Source organism: Talaromyces stipitatus, genomic scaffold, assembly GCF_000003125.1.
Source record: "Talaromyces stipitatus ATCC 10500 scf_1105507295487 genomic scaffold, whole genome shotgun sequence".
Taxonomy (NCBI): Eukaryota; Fungi; Ascomycota; class Eurotiomycetes; order Eurotiales; family Trichocomaceae; genus Talaromyces; species Talaromyces stipitatus.
In genome coordinates, this window is record NW_002990120.1 from 1,138,108 (window position 1) to 1,158,608 (window position 20,501).

General features: G+C 47.2%; 7 protein-coding genes across 7 annotated transcripts, besides 5 other annotated features; 3 read left to right on the top strand and 4 right to left on the bottom strand.

Moving 5' to 3' along the window:
* Positions 1-26: 26 nt before the first annotated feature.
* Positions 27-982, top strand: TSTA_056210 (uncharacterized protein; the record flags this gene model as incomplete). Its single annotated transcript, XM_002487188.1, has 2 exons — positions 27-330; positions 498-982. 2 exons carry the CDS (start codon positions 27-29, stop codon positions 980-982), a joined length of 789 nt encoding a protein of 262 aa, XP_002487233.1.
* Positions 983-1,288: 306 nt separating this feature from the next.
* Positions 1,289-1,591: a mobile genetic element.
* Positions 1,575-1,721: a mobile genetic element.
* A 566-nt stretch (positions 1,722-2,287) lies between these two features.
* TSTA_056220 (glutathione S-transferase, putative) lies at positions 2,288-2,962 on the bottom strand (the record flags this gene model as incomplete). The annotated part of the gene is made up of 1 exon (XM_002487189.1): positions 2,288-2,962. One exon carries the CDS (start codon positions 2,960-2,962, stop codon positions 2,288-2,290), a length of 675 nt encoding a protein of 224 aa, XP_002487234.1.
* Positions 2,963-3,061: 99 nt separating this feature from the next.
* On the top strand, positions 3,062-3,893 carry TSTA_056230 (short-chain type dehydrogenase, putative; the record flags this gene model as incomplete). The annotated part of the gene is made up of 2 exons (XM_002487190.1): positions 3,062-3,134; positions 3,574-3,893. The coding sequence occupies 2 exons, from the start codon at positions 3,062-3,064 to the stop codon at positions 3,891-3,893; spliced, it is 393 nt and encodes a 130-aa protein (XP_002487235.1).
* Positions 3,432-3,455: a sequence feature (AT_rich).
* A 230-nt stretch (positions 3,894-4,123) lies between the features above and the next one.
* On the bottom strand, positions 4,124-5,967 carry TSTA_056240 (uncharacterized protein; the record flags this gene model as incomplete). Its single annotated transcript, XM_002487191.1, has 7 exons — positions 4,124-4,285; positions 4,389-4,571; positions 4,596-4,633; positions 4,672-5,189; positions 5,211-5,431; positions 5,469-5,757; positions 5,858-5,967. The coding sequence occupies 7 exons, from the start codon at positions 5,965-5,967 to the stop codon at positions 4,124-4,126; spliced, it is 1,521 nt and encodes a 506-aa protein (XP_002487236.1).
* Positions 5,048-5,075: a microsatellite.
* A 1,954-nt stretch (positions 5,968-7,921) lies between the features above and the next one.
* On the top strand, positions 7,922-11,847 carry TSTA_056250 (alpha-1,2-mannosyltransferase (Alg2), putative; the record flags this gene model as incomplete). The annotated part of the gene is made up of 3 exons (XM_002487192.1): positions 7,922-8,783; positions 8,837-9,443; positions 9,687-11,847. 3 exons carry the CDS (start codon positions 7,922-7,924, stop codon positions 11,845-11,847), a joined length of 3,630 nt encoding a protein of 1,209 aa, XP_002487237.1.
* A 62-nt stretch (positions 11,848-11,909) lies between these two features.
* TSTA_056260 (MFS monocarboxylic acid transporter, putative) lies at positions 11,910-14,220 on the bottom strand. The gene is made up of 3 exons (XM_002487193.1): positions 13,776-14,220; positions 12,787-13,717; positions 11,910-12,733 (listed from the first exon to the last, which is right to left on the bottom strand). The coding sequence occupies exons 1-3, from the start codon at positions 14,057-14,059 to the stop codon at positions 12,047-12,049; spliced, it is 1,902 nt and encodes a 633-aa protein (XP_002487238.1). The 5' UTR covers positions 14,060-14,220; the 3' UTR covers positions 11,910-12,046.
* A 115-nt stretch (positions 14,221-14,335) lies between these two features.
* On the bottom strand, positions 14,336-19,005 carry TSTA_056270 (inositol hexaphosphate kinase KCS1, putative; the record flags this gene model as incomplete). Its single annotated transcript, XM_002487194.1, has 2 exons — positions 14,336-16,672; positions 16,724-19,005. 2 exons carry the CDS (start codon positions 19,003-19,005, stop codon positions 14,737-14,739), a joined length of 4,218 nt encoding a protein of 1,405 aa, XP_002487239.1. The 3' UTR covers positions 14,336-14,736.
* Positions 19,006-20,265: 1,260 nt separating this feature from the next.
* Positions 20,266-20,293: a sequence feature (AT_rich).
* The last annotated feature ends 208 nt before the right edge of the window (positions 20,294-20,501 follow it).

Consider the following 20,501-nt stretch of genomic DNA (forward strand, 5'->3'; position numbering starts at 1 on the left):
AACCTTTAGCCGTCCTAACATCAAATATGACCAGCTATTTTAAAATAGAGCATAAGTATCCTGAAAATACAACGTCCTATGACCAGTGTCGGGTGGAATGGGGAGAGGATTATATTATCTGCAAAGATGGCGATCCATACACTCATTATAGAACATTTACCTCTGGGAACACCTTGATCAAAGACAGAAAGACGAGAGAGACCATCCGCAAGGAGACTGATGCATTGTGTTTTGAAATGGAGGCAGCAGGCTTGATGGCGGACTTTCCTTGCCTTGTGGTACACGGTATTTTCGATTATGCTTACTCACATCAGAATAACAATGGTAGGGGTATGCTGCACTAGCGGCGGCAGCTTTTACGAAGGAATTGCTCTCTTATGTTCCCAAAGTTGTATCTCGAGAAAGCTTAGTCGCAGATATCTGTCGTAAGTAATTATCAGCATTGTATGATGAATTCTCCAATTGTCTGACTTGAAGCTCCACTCTTTGGTTACTAGCTCTCCTTGAAGACATCAAACAAGGCCAGAATAGAGCATTGGATCAACAAGGAAGCAGCCACAGTGAGAAGATGGCGAAACTCTTATTAGACAGTCACCATCGTTGTCACCAGGTCTTCAAGACGTCAACTTATGAGAAATTCAAAAACATCAATCCAAACCGAGTGGAAGGAACATGTGAGTGGGCACTTAAAAGCCCCGAGTACCAACGCTGGTGGAACACAACAAGCAATGATCTTCTATGGATCTCGGCTGACCCGGGATGCCGTAAATCTGTACTCGCAAAATCATTGATTGATGAAGTGTTCGCGGCCGCTGATTTGACTGTCTTCATTGTTTATTTATTTTTTGAGGATAATGATGAGCAGAACAGTATTGCTACTGCATTGTGTGTTGTTCTTCATCAGCTATTTAGCTTGCAACCCCAATCTGCTGCGACACGCATTGCCGTTCTGGGAAAGAAATTGAGAGAAAATTCAGTATAAAGTAGACGACGTATAGCTACTATGTCTGATGGGGTATTTGAAAATACAATCTATGTGTTTCATCTAGTACGAATCTTTCTACAGATTCTCAACGTCTCCTAAAAGATTTATATTCAAAGTTCCGAAGAATGATTGGACGACTGACATATTCAGCTGGTGGAAGGCGGCTAGATCTCCAGTTTCCTGTCAATTGTCTCATCCAACACCTCGCTGAACCTACAAAAGTCTATTTAGAAATGATTAAGCAAATACTCTGATATGTCTGCAGTACGATTAAATATGCTATCGATCGTCTACCGAGCGTTAGATGAAAAGGGGAGTGGTGAGATATTAGTCGGTTATACGGATGCATCATATGCCAATGATACGAAGGAACATTCGACTAGTCGGTATATATTTATGCTGGCTGGTGGCCCCGTAAGCTGGTTAAGCCCAAAGCAACTAATTACTGCAACTTCATTATCAGAAGCTGAGTATATTGCTACACTGGATGGAGCAAAGCAGGCAGTATGGCTTAGACATTTCTTGCATTTGATTCAGAAAAGATCTAAGGAACTGACCCCATTCTATATGGATAATCAGTTAGTAATGAAGCTATTCGACAATCCCAGTGCTGCATTCTCGAAGCAAGCACATCCTGATTCGATACCATGCTATACGTGACCTCGTAAACCACCGAGAGATCAAGCTAACACATATCCCTACCACCGACATGCTTGCGAATAGTCTAACTAAGGCAACTTCATCAGACATACCTGGAAAATTTACTAAATCCCTGAACATGAAATGGTTATGGAACAGGATAGTGGGAATATAGATCTCCGGATCGCAACACCAAGATCTACAGATTGTCAATTGAGCGTTCAACATCCTCCAAGTTATATTGTTTTTGATTTTTTTTGGGTTTCTTTTGGATTCGAAATTGTTGACTCTGCGGATAAGAGTCGCAATTGTGAAGTGGGCAAGGTCAGGCTTCTGAGTAGCCTCTCCAATTAGACTCAGCGTGACTGATGTTACGAGTGAATCACGGCATCCATTCCAAATTATATACAGCTCCCCGGACACCTAAGCGACAATTCAAGGAGAGTCCTTACAAGTCTGGCATTGTCTGTGTGCATTTTCATACAGGGAGGTGCAAAACCAGCTTCACCAATTTGCACTCTTCCATTCTCTCGTCTGTGCCCCACTGCCAAGAAGTTAGCTTTAAGAAATGGGTAGATCTAAATATAGAAGAATATGTGTATTTGGATTCAATCAAAAACCCCTCGCCTTCTATGTAGGAGTTTTATCTGCCATCACATTGCCTTATTTCCCTTCCGCAGCCGCGGCCTTCGCCTTATTATCAATGGTCTTGGCAATAGCCGGACGAGCCTTGATACGGTTCAACCAGGAATTAACATGCGGGAAGTCCTTCTCGAGATTCATTTCGTTCGACCAGAAGAGCGCAGCCACCTCGAACCACGGCACAAAAGCAGCATCGACATAGCTGTATTTGCCGCCAACGAGGTGCTCCTTCTTCTGGAGCGATCGATTGAGCACGCCCGAAACACGACGGATCTCGTTAACATAGCGCTCGACCGCACTGGGCACTTTCTCGGGGTGGTAGATGGTAAACCAGGTGGCCTGCCCGAAGTACGGTCCCTGACCGGACATCTGGTAGTGTAGCCACTGCTTGCTTTCATAGTACTCCTTCGAGCCGGCAGCGAAGCTGATGGTGTTTTGCTTGTCGTATGTGTCCACCAGGTACTCGAGGATGGCGCCGGATTCCCAGATGGTGATTCCGGTGTTCGGATCCTCGAGGGCGGGAACACGACCGTTAGGATTGATAGACTCGTAGGGTTCCTTCTTTAGGTCGCCGAGATCGACCAACTTGGGCTCGTAGGGAACTTTGAGCTCTTCCAGGATCATGAGGACCTTCCACGGGTTGGGCGTGCCGGCGTGGCCCCGGAGGGTCCAGAGAGTGAGGGTTTTGAGAGACATGGCAGTGAGTAAATGATTTAATGATTGAGGGAAAGATAGCTCGATACAGAGACTACAAGGATCGAGGGTTGGTCTACTTAAAAGTACCGGTATACTCCAATGGCGGGAGCATCAGGACATGGATTATTCAGTTCGAGCACTCGAGAAGGCCGAACGCTTGGTAAACTGGATAGTTAATTGTCTCTTGTGATTTTTCATCAGCGTTAGTTGGGCCTAAGTTATCAACACAAACCACGGACTGTGTATGCAGCCAACCTGCCTGGACCTCGTGACGTTGATTAGTCCTTGGTCATCAGCACAAACAGCACAAACAGCACAAACTACGATACAAACAAATCTTTGCTTGGAGTGGAGGATTAATAATTGCGGAGCATAGCCCGTGATATTCATAATCAACAGGAGCGGGGCCTTGTAGATAGAACAATTTTGCTTTCCCGGCTTTTATAACTTGATGATTTATAATAGCATCTATTTAATAAATATATAATTAATACTAGCAGTTCCATATAGCCAACTCTGTCGTATACATAAAACATAGCTTCTTGCCAGTCCGGGTTCGGAACTAGCTGTGTGATCCTTTGCTTCGATAGCTTTCTTTGCTAGTTTTCTAGATTTGTCGGCCGACACACTCTCACTTGTAGAAAAGACTGCTTTGGTTACAGGTTCTGGCAGAGAGACTGGCATCGGTGCCGCTATTGCCAGAGCTTTGGCCCGGAACGGCGCGTCTGTAGCAATTCATTATGTGTCGGAAGGCTCCAAGGCGCGGGCTGAGAAGGTAGCGATTGACGTCAATAGAGAGTTTAGCACCACAACCACCGTCGTACAAGGAGGAGTGGAAAATTACGATACTGCAAAGAACATGGTTGAGCAAATTCCGAAAGCATTTAGCGTCGATCACATCGATATTCTCGGTATGTCATGGGCGGCGTGAGGTAGTGTCTCCAGCTAACCACGAGCTAGAGCCGAGCGCAGAAAATCAGCGCCAGCAGCAGGAATAGTGAGCCTTGGAGATATCATTTCATAATACCCACGGACTAGAGCGCTGATGAGACGGGGAATTCCGCGGTGCTTCGGGGATGATCCGATCTGGTGGAAGGTCTAGTTGAGGGACAATGGTAGAATAGCGAAGAGTAGTTGATCACAATCATATTGTAATAGTTCCTACTTAAAACTCAGAACACGCTTCAAGGCCTCTCGTCTTCGGCCTTTGCCGGGGCTTGAAGATTTATGATGCTCTATCTTCTGCCATTCCGTAAGAGCATCGTTGGAAGACAAGGTATCCCGGTGGGTAGTGCCTAGATTTTTGGCCCGAAGCCTAGCACACTGTCTTTAATTCTGAGGCTTCGGTCTGTTTTCCCATCGAGTTGTATGTATAAGCAAGATTATGCATGCTGGTGAGAGTGTCAGGATGCTTGGCTCCTAGCACTTTCTTTCTTGTGTCCAAGACTTGCACCTCCAGCTTCTCAGCTTCATTCCATTGTCCCTGGCTTCGGTAGGTTTCTGCTAAATTCGCCATGCTGGCCAGAGCGTCAGGATGCTCGGCTCCTAGCACTTTCTTCCTTGTCTCTATCACCTGCACTTCCAGCTCTTCTGCTGCCTTCCATCGACCCTGACATGAGTATATTAATCCTACCATTTCTACGCTATCCAGTGTATCTTCATGTTCCGGACCTAGATGCTTTGTCCGAGCTTCCATTGCTTTAACCGACAGGCTCTCCCCTCAGCCCCATTGCCTTTTCGCATGTCGTACCATGCGGCCTTGTACAACACTGCAGCCCACTCCATTAATGAGTCGCGCTCATGGGGCCGCTGGCTGGCCGCTGCCTTTGCATGCGGGAAAAGTATTTGACACTGCGCCCAATTTTCAAACTCTCCCGTGGGAAATTCCGCGTTCAGATTCCGGATATACTGCTGCTTCCACTTCTCTAGCTCGCCATTCATTTCTAACCATCTTCGCACTGCGAGCTGCACCAGGCCGTGCATGCTGAAGGTCCTTTGGTCCGCATTGGTAGAGATCAAGGAGTATCTGCGCAGTATAAGAATGTCGTCTTTAAACTCATCGGTTACACTAGACTGTGATTCACTGTCGTCGTCGTCGCCGCCGTCGTCATCGCTATGACTCGGCTCCACGTGTCGCTGTTCGCTTCGGCTTTTAAGGGGCGCCTCAGGAATCCCTTGGCGGTCGAAGAAACTCACCAGCGACAGCAAATCAGCCACGGATCGTCGGCTTTATCGTATGCTGTCAAACGAGATCTGCCATGTTGTGAGGACCGAGTTCCTGGCCTCCCAATCTCGACGGAGCTGGCCCTCTCCGCGGCCCAATAGACGGACCTTTTTGCGATCGCTTCTGCGGAACTCGTCGAGGTACTGTCGTACCGAGCAATCCCGTTCCGAGTCGGAAATATATACTGCAGCTTGAACAATCGCCAGCGGGATAAAGTCCAGCGCTGCGGCAAGCTCGATAACGTCCTGGCGGTTGACCGGTTATCCCAACTTCTTCTCAAACAGCCGGACCTCGCACATCGTCGTCGTGGCGATCGAGAAGAAAATGCGCATCGTCGACATTGTCCAATATCAGAATCCACTTTCCATTCGTACTGTCCTGCAGCCAGTTATATAACAGCCTACAAATGTTGGCCTTCGGATTCTGCCGCCCAAACAGCTTCACTGTGTCTGCAATCTTCCAGTAGCTCTGCTCAAACCGGGCGGCGTTGCTGGCATAGATCCAGAAAATCCACGTTTCCGGTTCGCGCTCGTGGATTTGGTATGCATATTCAATCACAAGCTGCGATTTCCTGTATGCCCAGTTAGCAGTGACCGGCGAAGAGCGTACGCGTTATACACACCCAACACCACCTAAGCCTACTAGTGCTGTCTAGGACCCTGGCGCAGCACATTGGTGGTAGAGCTGATTCAGGATCGTCCCACGATCGACAAAATCCGGATCGCGAAGAAACCGGATCGATAGGGATGGACTGGGTAGAGTCTCGGGACGCTCTACGCATCAGGGCTGTTGTCAGGACGGCTCCATTGTGGATAAAACCACGGCTTACCAGCGGGGTAGTGATGGTGGGTCTCGATATTCCCAGTATTATGGCCAACCTGTAGCCCATAGTTGAGCGAGCGCGTCCTAATTATAGTTTTGCCCTGGCGCTCCGTACCGTGCGATATCGCGCCTTTGAACTGCCTTATGTGGATTGCCAATGGCTGGCCGTCCGCGGGACGCGCCCACAATACACTTCAGACAAGGTCGACGGATTTTCGCAAGGTATGCTTGGAGGATGGCACACCTATGGTTTTGCCGGATGTAGCGGGAATGCAGACCAAATGACTGGTTGTTACTTGACGACTCTACCTTGACCCTTCATGCATACTATTGCAGAATTTGACCCTGACTGGTTATTAAGCTATTACTTGCCGCAGGAGGCTGTCTGTCCTCCGCCAGCATTATTGAATCATATGTGGCCAGACTTGGATAAGTGGTAAGTAGCACATTTGGAAAAGACAGATGTAACTGAAAGAGTAGAGCCAAATATTACTACTAGCAGATTTCTAGAACTATTACAGAGACTCATAGCCATCTTCTTATAAGACTCTGTACTCAGTAAACGGAGTGTCCCGGCCGCCTGGTATTCCGAGACCCTCTCTTTCAGATGGCAGAATATAAGGCTTTTAAGCTGGATATTCATGCGGCTATTACGATAGCTGCAGAAGAAGATCCCTATTCTATTGCTATTTGAAAGGCTATCTCCACTGTAAACGACTGGTTCTGTATAATGACTGCAGCCATTCAGACTAGCTAGGTTACTTATTCACAAACCTTTTACTTAGTAGAGGGCTTAATGGTAAGCCGAATAGATTAACTAATAGCTACTATTAATGACTTTGTTGGTGGCACCTTCATCTGCAAATTCGTGCCTAGAAGCCAGATCATTCTGCCCCCTATATTAGGAGCAGCTTTTGGCTCTACAGTGCCTATTTAACTTCCTATGATGGTGCTGGAGAAAGCCTCACAGGCACCGCAATATTATATGTCGAGGAACACTGGAACAATTCTAGAACTGTGGCAAGAGTGGACTGTCGGGCTCAACAGCCAGCCTTCAATTAAGAGACTTGATAAACTCTATGACTGTGGCTAGCGCTCAGGGCCTAAAAGCTCTACCAAGCGCCAGTTCTATTCTCGAAGGAAGACTCTCATTAAGGAGATTAGAAGACTGGCTGCTGTTGAAGATCCCTCTTTGGACGATCCCTATCAAATAGTTGTAGCAAAGTTAGAGGAAGAGCGGATACGGGCTGGTGCTTCACTGAGCAAGGTAATAGATGCTTTAAAAAAGGTATAGTGTTTGTTATCCTACCAGTAAAAAGCAACTCACCAGGCTGTTACCTGATTGTTCACCCGTTTTCTTTTTGAGTCTTGATACCTAACCCTAAGATTTGAATAATACCATACCGTACCTAGCATTCTTTAATTTGATTGGTTAGCAGCCGAAAGAGGCTCCATATCTTGTCATACTCCAATAACTTCTTCATTTATAGGTATTTTTTCTTCTAATTCAACTAAGATAAAGCTGCAAGTGCATACTCTGGAGTTAAGTTTCTAACCCATCGATCAGATGGATGTTGGTGTCCGAGGTCACGCGTGATCTTAATAATATCAAATTGCTTGTAGCTAGACTATTCATCCTCTTTATTATGATAATATAAAATATATGTCATTCTCGCCAAATCTGATACATAAACGAGGCCCTATAAGTGCTATATTTGGATATGGAATGATCTATTTGAATTTGTTATAGGTATAAATGTGTAGGTCGATAACTAATGTATTCGGGTTAGAGTTAGGCTAATTAGAACCGGTGGTGAGCATTATCACATGACATTCAACGACACCTGGCTTCTGTCCAGAGAACACAACACCCTTTGATTTCCCGTCAACGGGAACACGGTCAATCATACAAAATGAAAACATCTCCGCGCTTGAACATAATTATAATCCATCCCGATCTCGGCATCGGCGGCGCCGAACGCTTAATCATTGATGTTGCGCTCGCACTCCAAAACCGTGGCCATCAAGTAACGATATACACCTCCCACTGTGATAAATCGCATTGTTTCGAAGAAGCGCGTGATGGTACACTCGATATTCGGGTTCGAGGAAACACGATTTTTCCGCCGTTGTTGTTGGGGAGGTTTCATTTGTTGATGGCTGTGTTGCGACAGCTGCATTTAACGATATCTGTTCTTTCGGAAATGGGTAGGACGGGAAAGACACAAACAAAAGCGGGAGAGAAAAGAGAAGAATCAGAAGAATATAAAGATGATATTTTCATTATCGATCAATTACCGGCTTGCGTACCAGTCTTGAAGACTTGGGGGAGACGATTTGCGCAGATTCGTGGTGGTAAACAACGGATACTGTTCTACTGCCATTTCCCGGATCAATTGCTGGCGCGCAGGAATGAGGGGTATATAATCGTGCGACTGTTAAAAGAAGCATATCGGTATCCCCTGGATTGGTTCGAAGGTTGGGCGATGAGCGCTTCTGACAAGGTCGTTGCCAATTCGAACTTCACTCGTGGCGTTGTCAAGCGTGTGTTTGGGTCGGATCGATTGGGTGATGTAAAGATTGTGTACCCGTGCGTTGACACGAAGGAGTCTGCTCCAACAGAAACAGAGGTTGTGAAAGGGGAATTGTGGGGAGAAAAGAAGATTCTTCTGAGTATTAATCGGTTTGAGCGGAAAAAGGGTATTGATCTGGCAATCCGGGCATATAATGGTTTGTCTAAGGAGGAACGAATAGGGACTCGATTGGTTATAGCTGGTAAGATATCCTCTCAACTGCTTGACATTGTCACCTAATCTGATTATGCACAGGTGGCTATGATAATCGCGTTCAGGAGAACGTCCAATATCACAAAGAACTCAATGACCTAGCATTGAGGCTAGGCCTGCAAACTGCGACCTCCAAAACTGTCATATCAGCCCTCTCAATACCCGACGCAGTCGACGTCCTTTTCCTACTTTCAGTTCCATCCGCTTTCAGAGATACCCTTCTTCATAATTCAAAACTACTTCTTTATACACCCGTCAACGAACATTTCGGCATTGTTCCCGTCGAAGCAATGCACGCAGGTCTACCTGTTCTCGCATCAAATACAGGCGGTCCATTAGAAAGTGTCGTTGAAAATGAAACCGGCTGGCTCCGCGACACAACACAAATCGAAGAATGGACTTCTATAATGCGCAATGTATTATTGGATCTGACAGATCAAGATCTCGCCAAGATGGCTGCAAGTGGTAAGAAGAGGGTCAAAGATGTATTCTCTCTCCACGCATTGGAGGATAAGCTTGAAGAGGAACTCCGAGATATGCTGGAGTCGAATAGACGTCCTTTTATGAATCTGCAGTATTTGCTGCTCGCTTTCTTGTTCTCAGGGGTTGTTGGTGCTGTTATGGTTGCCCTAATCCTACGGAGGGTGTGGTGATACTCCCTACTATGTATACTATCCGGCGTTGAGCAATAATGTATATACTTTTACAGGAATAATTCCAAAAAGTTATGTGTTCTAAGGGCATTAGACTTGTCGTATCCTTTATACTGGTGACTGCACTCAATGGACACTCTGGGCCATTGAGATCACGTGGCCACGCGGCACCCTGCCATCGCGCGTCCAACTTCAAGTACTTTTTCCCATATTCAATCTGACAGACTTCTACATCTTAGGCAAATTTTGGAGGAGAGGGATATTGGGTATACATCGCAAGACAAGATGCCAGAGGTTATCGACTTGTTAGATTCATCGCCGCTGGAGCCCTCACATCTACAACCTCCACCCTCAACGCAAGCGCGTCATTCATCCGTGCGATTTCCCTCTCCATCCAACGCAACCACAGCGTCAGCAGCAGCAATTCCAGCCAGTTCGCCGAATTTTCTATCCGATGATTTTGACTCATCTTTGTTTACTTTCGACACACCTGGGCGATCAGCCAAAAAGAGGAAATTGACGCCTCAGGCTGAACGAACTGCATCACTACAACCACGGGTAGAAGCGCAACCTCGAGCCGTTGCCAAGTCGTCGACACAGAATGTTATTCACAGTGATTATTCAATCTTCACATTTTCAGATGATATCGAATCACCGGGTTTGCCGCACGTAAATAGGGCTAATACTGGCACTCCTACGGCTATTACGAAAAAGACCACTGTGAGCACTACATCTACAACTTTCTCCGGTCTATCGACAACCAAGGTGAAGGCATACAAACGGAATGGAGAAGAGTCGGATCCAATTGTGTTTACATCATCTGCACCGGAGCATACGACGGCAAAGGAAAGACAACAATCACGACAGAACAAACTATTAGACGATTCTGGAACCAAGTCGTGGCCGTCAGTTATCACTATAGATGATGATGATTATGATGAAATTCAGGATTGGGGCGATCCTTTCAATGTATCGCCACAAAACGCGTTAGATAAACTCTTGGGCGATCCGCGGCCTTCATTGAAACCGGCCTATTCTGATCGAACTGCGGCTTTATTGGCGAGTCTCCGCACTCAGGATAGCACAGAAAAGAAATTAACTACTACCTCGAAAGGGAAGAATTCTACAACAAGTTTTGACGATGTTGATTTCGATTTTGGTGAAGACTCGCTTTCAGATGTACCCCAGAGACCAACGGATATACCAAAAACGAAGAGAAAACTAAAAGTCGATGCAGAGGAGAAAGTAGCCAAAGCACAGGAGCGCGAGGCAGCTAGAGAACAGCGCAAGCGAGAAAAGGAGGCAGAGAAAGAGCGGAAACGCTTGGAGAAAGAAAAGAAGGCGAAAGAGAAGCAGCTGGCCGCGGATATTGCTGAAGTAAATAAATCAAAAATCCACAAGAAAGAATCCATACCCGAAATGATTGTCGATTTGGCAAGTACTTTTGAAGGGACTAGCGTTGGAAACCAGGTGGTTGAATATTTGAAAAATCTGAGTGCTGAGCATACTTTCTTTGAGAGTTCAATGCCAAACATCGTCAAATGGCGCCGGAAAAAGAGATCCAACTACAATGAAGATGCAGCACGCTGGGAACCGTGTCAACCTTATATCGCGTCCGAAGACCATGTTCTGTGTATGCTTTCGGCTCAGGAATTTGTTGACATGGTTATCTGTGAGGGCGATATGCAAACGTTGGATGGTCACGTTCAGAGACTAAAAGGCTCATATCGAGATTGCAAGCCAATATACCTGATTGAAGGTCTAACGACGTGGATGCGTAGGAATCAGAACTCCCGCAACAGAGCATACCAAGCGGAGGTACTTCGCCAAATCAATGATGTCGATGATACACCCGAGGATACGAACGCTCAAGGCAAGCAGCGCGGTCGAAAAACCAAGAAGGCCAAAAAGCCCGAGGACACACCTCCCGTGGCGGACGACACGATTGAAGACGCCCTACTCGAACTACAAGTCACCCACAACTGTCTGATCTACCACACGAACGCCCCCGGTGAAACGGCCGAATGGATCAAAAACTTTAGCGAACACATCTCCACGATCCCGTACAGACACGTACAAATGGGCAACTATGACGGTGCTGCATTCTGCATGGAGACGGGACAAGTGAAAACAGGTGAAGATAAAGTGGACACTTTTGTGAAGATGCTACAAGAAATCAACCGTGTCACTGCGCCCATGGCTTACGGAATAGTTTCCCAGTATCCGAGTGCAGTTGATCTATTACATGCCATGAAGAAACACGGCCCGACATTACTGGAAAATGTGAGAAAGTCGGCTAATAAGAATGGAGCCTTGACTGATTCTAGGATTGGGCTGGCGGTTAGTAAGAGATTGTATAAGGTTTTTATGGGATTGGATGAGACTTCTGCTGATATTTGACCTGGGAAGACTGTTTCTAACATCGTGTATATGATATACCATAGTGTTTTTCAGGAGGTCTTGGCAGATCTTTACTTTATTAAGTATGAGTAGATATGTACAATATTGACAAGCTTGAATATAACACCAGTATGCTAAATCCATCCCTGTAAACCCAAAATCGTTGTATACACGCCAGTCGACAATTCAGGGACAATATCTATACAACAACGCCCCTTTTCTTCCATCCCCTCCAAGCAACAAGCCAAACAACAATGGCCATCCAAACACTAATCGTACACCCAACAGCCCAAAACCCAAAACATCTCCAACCAACACACTGTCCCTGTCGTTCATCCGGTGGTGCGTGAGGAGGGCTAATAATAGCATCTTGATAAGCCTTTGAATATACAAAGCCCCAAAAGGCTGCCCCGGCAGCTGGAACCATGGCTACGATACCCCAGTTTGTGCCGAAATTCTCAACACCCCATACCACTGAGATTATGATGGGCATTAGTGCGAAGGAGGCGCCGTAGCCGAAACCGACGAAGGCGGTTGTGAGGTGGAACAGGCCTGGATGAGGGAGGATCAAGGGGGAAGCTAGAATCAAGAATCCGAGAGATAGGATTAATGCGCTAGGGAGGAGGAAAGTGAGGCGGGATATGGTTATTCCCTTGTAGCCTCTGTCTGCGGGGTGGGGGATTGGTTGGCGGTTTGGATTGTCGAGGCTGTAGATGAATTGGTGTGTTGCGGGCGGTGCGAAGAGGTCTGTGATGGAGCCGACGAAAAGACGGGCGATTGTTGATGTGATGGCGACTGTGCTGACGTGGGTTGAGGCTGAGCCTGCCGGTGGTGGAGCTTGGAGAGGATATGAGATTGGAGTTAAGGAGTGGATTATTGTTCCCAGCTATGAGCATTGAATTAGTATCTGTTCAACCGAATATGGAGAGAAATACTCACATTATTGATATATGCTTCTCCGGGACCCGTCACAAAAAAGAAGCCCAAAGCAAGCCACCACATCGTATGATCCTTGAAGAATAGTCTAGTTTCGTGATTCAGCAACCAATTCTTCTTCTGACGCTCTTCCTCCTCACGCTCCTTCTGACGACGCAACTCCGCGCGCTCTTCCTCTGAGAGAGTAATGGACCGATCATCCGCAAGATCTTCCGAATCACTTCCCTCATTCTGAAACGTCCCATATGCTGCCCTAACCTCTTCGCGAGGGCGGAAGAACCCGTCTTCACCCAGAATACCACTCCGCTCAAGCTCGGATACAGCCTCATCAATATACTTCTCCTGTTCCTCGCCATCAACAGTACGCAATGCCGCCGTTCCACCAACCCCAATAACAAATAAAAGAACGGCCAGAAAGATGAAATATCGAAACACATCCACCGCCTCACTGCATGAGCCGTCCGGGCGTCTTTCGCATAGTACATGACTACCAATCTGACTCTGCCACATACCACTCAAACCAAACGCGGCGATTGGTACCGCCAACATAATCCCTTTATATTTGCCTCGGCCAAAGTTCTTCGCGCATGTGGTTACCGCGGCGCCGTAAAGACAACAAGTGCCCATACCAATCAACACGAAAGCGACAACCATGACCCAATACGGCCATCCAGATCCGCCTACATCGACCGGTGGACCGCTTTTATAGGATAGTGCTGCAAGTAGATATCCCGCGCCGAAGAATATGCCCGCCAACAGCGAAACGGGTGAAGGGGAGTATCGATCGCATAAGTATCCAAAGATCGAAACGGGTAGGTACATTGCTACCTCAGCCGCGACTGCGATACCATTAACGCGGTCTTGAGAATAGTGTAATCGCGTAAGTAGTAGTGGTCCGTATAGGGAGAATGCCGTAATACTTCCAGCGCCGAGACTACAACCATCACCTGTGAGCCAAGTAACAGAAACAACCAAGGGGAAGAGATATATACCAGCTCAAAACACTCCACACAAAGCTCATAACACGTATAACCTCCTTCTTCATCTTCTGTCGATCTCTCTCCACGATAGTCTCGACCACCTCACTTAGTAACCCTTCACCTGGTCGATCGGAACCATCGCTGTCTGCGGAGAGCCTGGATATGCGCGGCTCATCTGATAAGGTGCGTATACGGCCGGATTCTTCGTCAATGTTTCCATGATCAGCTAGAAGAGGTCTATTGACGTCAAAGTCGCGCTTGTCTATTTTGATTTGTTTGTTGGTTGCTGGGGGCATCGTGGCTGGTGTTGTATGTCTATCTGCAGTGCTCCCTTGATCGCCTCATCTGTGCTTGAATTAAGGGAAATCTCGTCTTTGGTCGGTAGATAAGGGAATAATAATAAGTCCAGGCAATCACTTGCTGCCAGGCTGACTTGTCGCTGTGCAATTGATCCCGTGTTGGATTGATGAGTTGGCAGCTGAGCTTAGGCTTAAAGATGTCACGTCATTCCGACCTCGGAAATGCTCCGCTCCCCGAACCCTAACTTAACATCCTCATATTGAACATGCAATAGGTACGAAGAAATGTAATATTGTTCCAGATATAGTATTTATCTCGCTAATACATTGTTACAGATAGTCTTCTCCCTAATTCTAAAATCAAAACAAAAAACAAAACACCATGCGTCCATGACCAATGCCAAACTCACAAAACAGGCAAGAAAAAAGATAACGAAGATAGAAACAAAAATAACATACTATATATATAAAAAGCTCCAATCCTTACGCCCAATGCGCATGTCACATGAATATGTCATCAGTCATGATGGTAGGAATGAAAAGAAAAGAAAATAAACCACCTACTCTGGGAGCTATCGAAGCGGGGTGATAAGAAAACAGAAAATGAACCACGCATCGGGTATCATGTATCAAAATACATATCAAAAGAAAAAAAAAAGAAGGAAGAAAAATAATTAAACGCTGACTTCGCCCGGATCACTCTCGAGAACATCCTCCACCCAAAATGCATCTCCCGGGTTCTCTCGACTAGCGATTCGGTTGCCCGGAGCAAGATCCTCACCTTCACCACGCTCAACAACGTCTTCTTGCCCTACCTCTTTGAGTATTCGCTGAAAGTACATCCGAAGTGACCGGAGACCTCGGAGGTAACCGCGATCCACGTCGCCGGGATGATGAGGCGGACAAGTTACATCTGGCGGAAGTTCGTCTTCACCCGTGACGCAATTGGCAAAATCCACAATCTTCAATTTCACGTCCTCGCCGTTGTGCCAATCGTCAGACTCTCGTCGAGTCATACGAGGTCGCTTGTCGGTCGAATGTGAATCCTTCTTGGATTCGCCAGCGCCCTGTCCTTTGCCCGCTGGATCACCATCGTACAATATCAGGAGACTGCTGGCGTAGAAACGGTAGCTATGTAATTTTCTTATCATGCTTTCGAGTGTGCTGAGCTGCTGCAAAATGCTCGGGATCTTTCTAGCAACACTTCTATAGCTAACACCGTCATAGAGGAAACGCGTCAAAGCGTCCTGAAACTCACGACCCGAAGACAGATCTCGTCCATAATACTTATCTTGGAAAAGATACTCTTGCTTCTTGACGTTCCACGTTTGCATACCACACAGCCGTACACCCAACTGCTGCGACGTCGTTGTTTGGCATTTTCGTCGCTGAGATTTCTTTTTCTTCTCATCCGCATACAATCCGTACTGCCGTGTTCCCATTTTCAAATCAAGAACGCATGGTTTATTCATGCCAGCTGTCAGATCCTCCAATAAAATGAAGAACTGAACACGGTCGTCTCGTTGGGTCTGCGCTTCTTTAGGATTAGTTGGTACATGGACCGCTTCAGGTTCAATCTCGGGTGGACGGCTTGCAAATTGAAGAGGGGATCCAAGCTTTGCAGAGTCTTGGTTGGGCGATCGACTGGTATTTGAATTGGTACGGAGCGGAACTGGCGCAGCTGGAGAAGGCTCGGATGTATCGCCTTCCATGGCAAAGATGCCATCCTCGTGGTCACCTCCATAGCCATCATCCTCAAAAAACATGAGGTCGCCGGCACCGCTCGTAATACTTCCTCGCCTAAGCAAGCCGCTACCTGAATGTCGTCGTCTAACGCGTCGGTCACTGCTTAGAGAGCTCGCTCGAGGTGGTGTATCGGATCTTCTCAACTTTTCCAACGGGTTTGAGTGCCTTTCTATTGCACTTGAGACGGAAGAAGAAAGATTGTGCCCATCTTTGGCGCCTTTCTTCGCAATATCAATCGCGAGACTCCTAGAAGGCGATTTTCCGCCACTTGTATTTGTGCTGGATAGGTGATCCTCTGAGCCGTCTCCATTGAGTCGACCGGTGTCCGAACGGTATCGAGGTAAGCCAGGGTGATTACGTACTAATCGACGGTGATGGTGAATTGGCGGGGGACTGAAGACTTCACGGAGGACCTGCTCTTTGAGCTTCCTGTTTACAGTGGTGGCGCCCCAGATTTTGGGCTTTCCCATTTGCGGCATGACCGGTCGATCGAGGTTCTCTGCAAAGGAATTTCTTGGCGTATCGTCCGCTGATCTGGAGGGGTCATCGGTGGGCAAATAATCCATATGCTTTGCTTCACCTACGCTCCGTGGCGGCGAGGATAAGAAGAGGTCAGACGGTATAATATGTCTGTTATTTTCAAGGGTCACTTTAGGAATTATGCCAGTTGTTTGTTGCTGGCTGAATATTCTCGGCTGATCCGCGGCTTTAGGAGGGCTGCTAACAGTTTCCTTCTTGAAACTGTGTGCGGCAGGTTGTCCTTCCGAGACAGCATCTTCATTGGCCTTTTTAATAGCACCATTGCTGCGTTTCTTTGAATGTTTAGACTTCTTGGAAAAAGTGACATTCAAGACTCCAATATACCTGAGTAGAGATTAGCCATAGAATCAAAACTCACAGAATGGTAGAATTTACCTGGGTAGGAAAACAAGCATTTCAGGATGCCGCCTTTCTATCCGTTCATAGAATTCATTTTCACGGTTGTTAAGTTGCTTGCAGACTGCCCGCCTAGAAAATCGAAAAACGGTGGTATGTCCGCCTACTTGGTGCCGGTATGGTTTTAACTCCACAGCGCCGACGAGTCCTCCTTTGGTATGCTTACGGCGATGGCGAGATTGCCGTTGAGACTGGGTGGGTGTCACCGCTATGTGCTCTGCATCGTCCGTAAGACTCGAAATCTCGTCAAGAGTGGACAGTGCACTTTCAGCCTCCGATTCCGATGTGGTCTCCTGGCTGTATTCTGACTGTGTCGTAAATGCTCTTTCTTCGGCGTCGCTATGCGGTTGGTAATCACCATGCAGAATACTATCATCCGTTTTTGAGTGTAAAGATATATCAACGTGGCCATTCGGCTCGGTTTCCAGCTGATCACGGACAGGTCGTCCGCGGTGATCAAAAGCTGCCTCCTCATGTCGGTATTTCGAGAAAGGCTCTTCTTCCTCAGCAGGAGCAACTTCATGAGGGAAGTATAATGCAGACGAAATGTGCTCGTCCTCTTCTTCATCCGGGGCGATGTCAGGTGTCTGGGTCTCGCGAGATGGGGGCCTATCCTCGACAGACGACAAAGGCCGACCTTTCTCACGGGCTTCATTTCGAAGCTTTTCCGCATATAAAGTTGGGATACTAGGAGAGAAGGAACTGCCGCGCGTAGCGCCAGATGTTAAATGGAAATTACGTATTTCTTCCGACAAACTTCGAGGAATAGTTCGAATAGGATGAGGAGACAGTCCCACATCGGCATTGGCTACTCGTTCGATGTGTGCGGATTGTGGAGGAAAGCCGTCTTCATATGATTCGGCGCGTTCGGGTTCATACTCGTTCTGTTGCTGTGGCTTATGTAGAACTGCATGGCTTGGGCGGGGTGTAAGTGAAGAAGCCTGATCCTCGCCAGATGTATCTTCTCTAAAATCGTCAAATACTCGCTTATGTTCCATAGGTCGGTCTCTGGCTTCGCGTCTCTTGCGGTCTGGCGAAGTGGTATTCTCCTTGAACAACCCTAAATAATGACTAGACTTGCGGCTTCGCACGTTAGCAGCAGGCTCAGCATTGGTCAAGTTAGCTTCAATCGATTCCTCCACTCTGGCGCCACGGCCGCGGCCTGAATTCTGGCTGGCATCTTCGTCCCAAGTAACATCGACAGTGCCGTCTCTACTTCTCAAATGTCGTGCATTTTGCCATGAGTCGGCTAGTGTAATGTCGTGGTTCGTGAGGGGAGGATGCAACATGGGCGGGTCGCTAATATGAGAGCGAGAATCGCCCGAGGTGGAGGAAGCAAGGAACGGACGATCGTGGTCAGGTGAGATGGGATTCTCGATATCAGGGCCGTCCGATACAATCTTTCTCAACGGGTGGAATGTTTCTCGAATGGCAATACGATGTGTACCAGCAACCTTTGAACTCTCTACTGTCTTTTGCTGTTTGACCCAGCCAACATGCGAGCCAGTCAATGGCACGGGCGGAGTTTGAAGCAGCAGATCAGAGGCACGACGAAAGACAGCTGGACGTGATATATACTTCCTCGGTGACGTAGCTGCGTTGTCCTTTGTAAATGTGCGAGGCGTTTGATCGTTGTTGGCGGAGCCAAGCCGTCCTTCAGACAATGCTGGAGGCACAGGCACCGTCAAGGACGAAGGAGCGTCACCAGACTTTGTTAGTCCTATCGACCCTTCGTCAGCATTACGATGCTCTTGAACAGAAAGCGACGAGGGAGGAGAGGAAGAGACGGCATCGTTGTTGTCGGACGGAAGATAGTGAGTTGCGAAGATGCTGTCCCTCTCCGAAAGCTGGGGAGTCTGCGATCGAAAGGGCTCTGCGTGCTTGGATGAGAAAGCGCGAGAAGACCGCAAGTGCTCGGCGGGAGTAGTACTAGATCTTCTCAGAGCAACATCTGATGGAGGTGGAGGTAAAGTTGTTGTGCTCCGTCCGAGAGGGAAAACGGAGAGAGGATCTGCTATGCCATGATTGGTATTGACAAGAGAATTAGTATGCGACGTGTTCCCGTCCATTGGGATTCGCTGGTGGCGCTCGTGCTCAAACTCGGGCCGGGGATGGACGAGGTGCGCAAAGCTAGGGCTGGGGCCACGATCATCGGGGCTTTCCCTGTTCGAGAAAACATCCTGGGTGGTCGAGGTTGAGGTCGGAGGCGTTACCGGCAGGCCAGGCGGGGCATGACCTGTCGCGGAATCAGGTCTGGACATGGGGGAAACATTGGTTAGACCACCTCGTGGGGGGTTCTGGGAGGTGAGATAGGAGGAGGCCAGAGGGAGGAATAGGGCCGAAAGAGGAAGAGTAAGGGAGCGAGACAAAACGTGGGCGAGGATGAAATCGTCAGTAGTTGAGGGTAAGTCAAAGGCTTGGATCGGACACGGGGCGATGGCGACAACGACGGCGTACAAGCTAAGTCGGTACGACCAGGGAGGTTCGTTGATACGCAGCTTGGAAGTTGCAAAGGAAATTAATGTAGCGTAATAATTCGACCACGAAGAAGAAAAGGAAAGGTTGGATGGTGGAAGTTGTGAAGAAGCGGAAAAAGCGAAGGCGGAGATTGGACAATCACAGTTTTTCTGGGTTTTCCGGGTATGAGGCTAGCACAGTCTGGCCCCAAAGTCCAATCTGCAGACTCCAAATTCAATTCAATGTCGTAAATTATTTTTTTTTCTCTTTTTCGTCAGGAGATAGATTCGCCAAATCGCTTCCTCGGGCCACTCACGTGTAGATGTCCTTTATGGGTATTTTTGAGCTTGTACCAGGGAGAAAGAATCCGAGGTTCTGTGTAAGAAAGGAGTACGGAGTACGTACCTTGATATGACGCGGGTGGCCCGTCACAGCGACACGGATCGTGTACCGAGAGCCTTACGTATCTTACTGGATTACCATACATACGAAATTCGTCTTCAATTATACTTGATAGTGCGTAAGAAGAACCGCCAATACTATTGAATAATACAGTACTCTGTATCAAGAATATCATCTACCCATAGAACTTCATACGAAGCACGTATGTACTCAGTACCAAGAACATCATTCGGAGAGCCTCCGTCAACTAACTTAGCCCATACTCCACCCAATTAGCTCAGCCACACCACGGAGCTTATGCTTTGTATCGCACCGTCTAGAAGATGTACAGAATACTACAGATTCGAAAGAGGCGGTGGACTACATAGTACTATAGAATATAGATCGATCGGAGCATATCGAGGATACTACTAGGCTACTCCTCCACTCATGTCCAATGTATCAACCACATGGTATTGAGTACGTAATAGATGACATACAGTCTCAACTCAATTCAATCGTGATTATTTCGTTTGTTAATTGACTCTTTTCTTCATAATCAAGGATCAAAACAAATGCCGCAAGGAGACGGCTGGGATCTGCCAATCATTCAGCAACGTGCCCTATGCACTGGCCAATCAGTATTCAATTATGCCGTATTTTACATATTTTACATCAGAATGTTTTATTATATATATATTATATATATAACAGGCGGTCAGGTATGATTTTGTATCGTATAAGTTATACTAGATTCATATTGCTCACGCCAACCCCAGACCACTGGCACTAGATAATCCCTGGAAAGACTAAGGCATGTCATACATATATCTCATTATCCTTGTCTTCTTAATTGATTCTTGCGCGATTTCTGGAGTTGAGAGATTTTTACCGTGCATGTACCCCAACATGCGACTGA

What these genes read in the sequence shown, in the direction of transcription:
- TSTA_056260 (XM_002487193.1), bottom strand. Translation starts at nt 14,059, where the DNA reads ATGCCCCCAGCAACCAACAAACAAATCAAAATAGACAAGCGCGACTTT. An exon ending in GTGTGGAGTGTTTTGAGCTG is followed by an intron (nt 13,718 to 13,775) that starts GTATATATCTCT and finishes TGATGGTTGTAG; the next exon opens with TCTCGGCGCTGGAAGTATTA. An exon ending in GAGAAGCATATATCAATAAT is followed by an intron (nt 12,734 to 12,786) that starts GTGAGTATTTCT and finishes CAATGCTCATAG; the next exon opens with CTGGGAACAATAATCCACTC.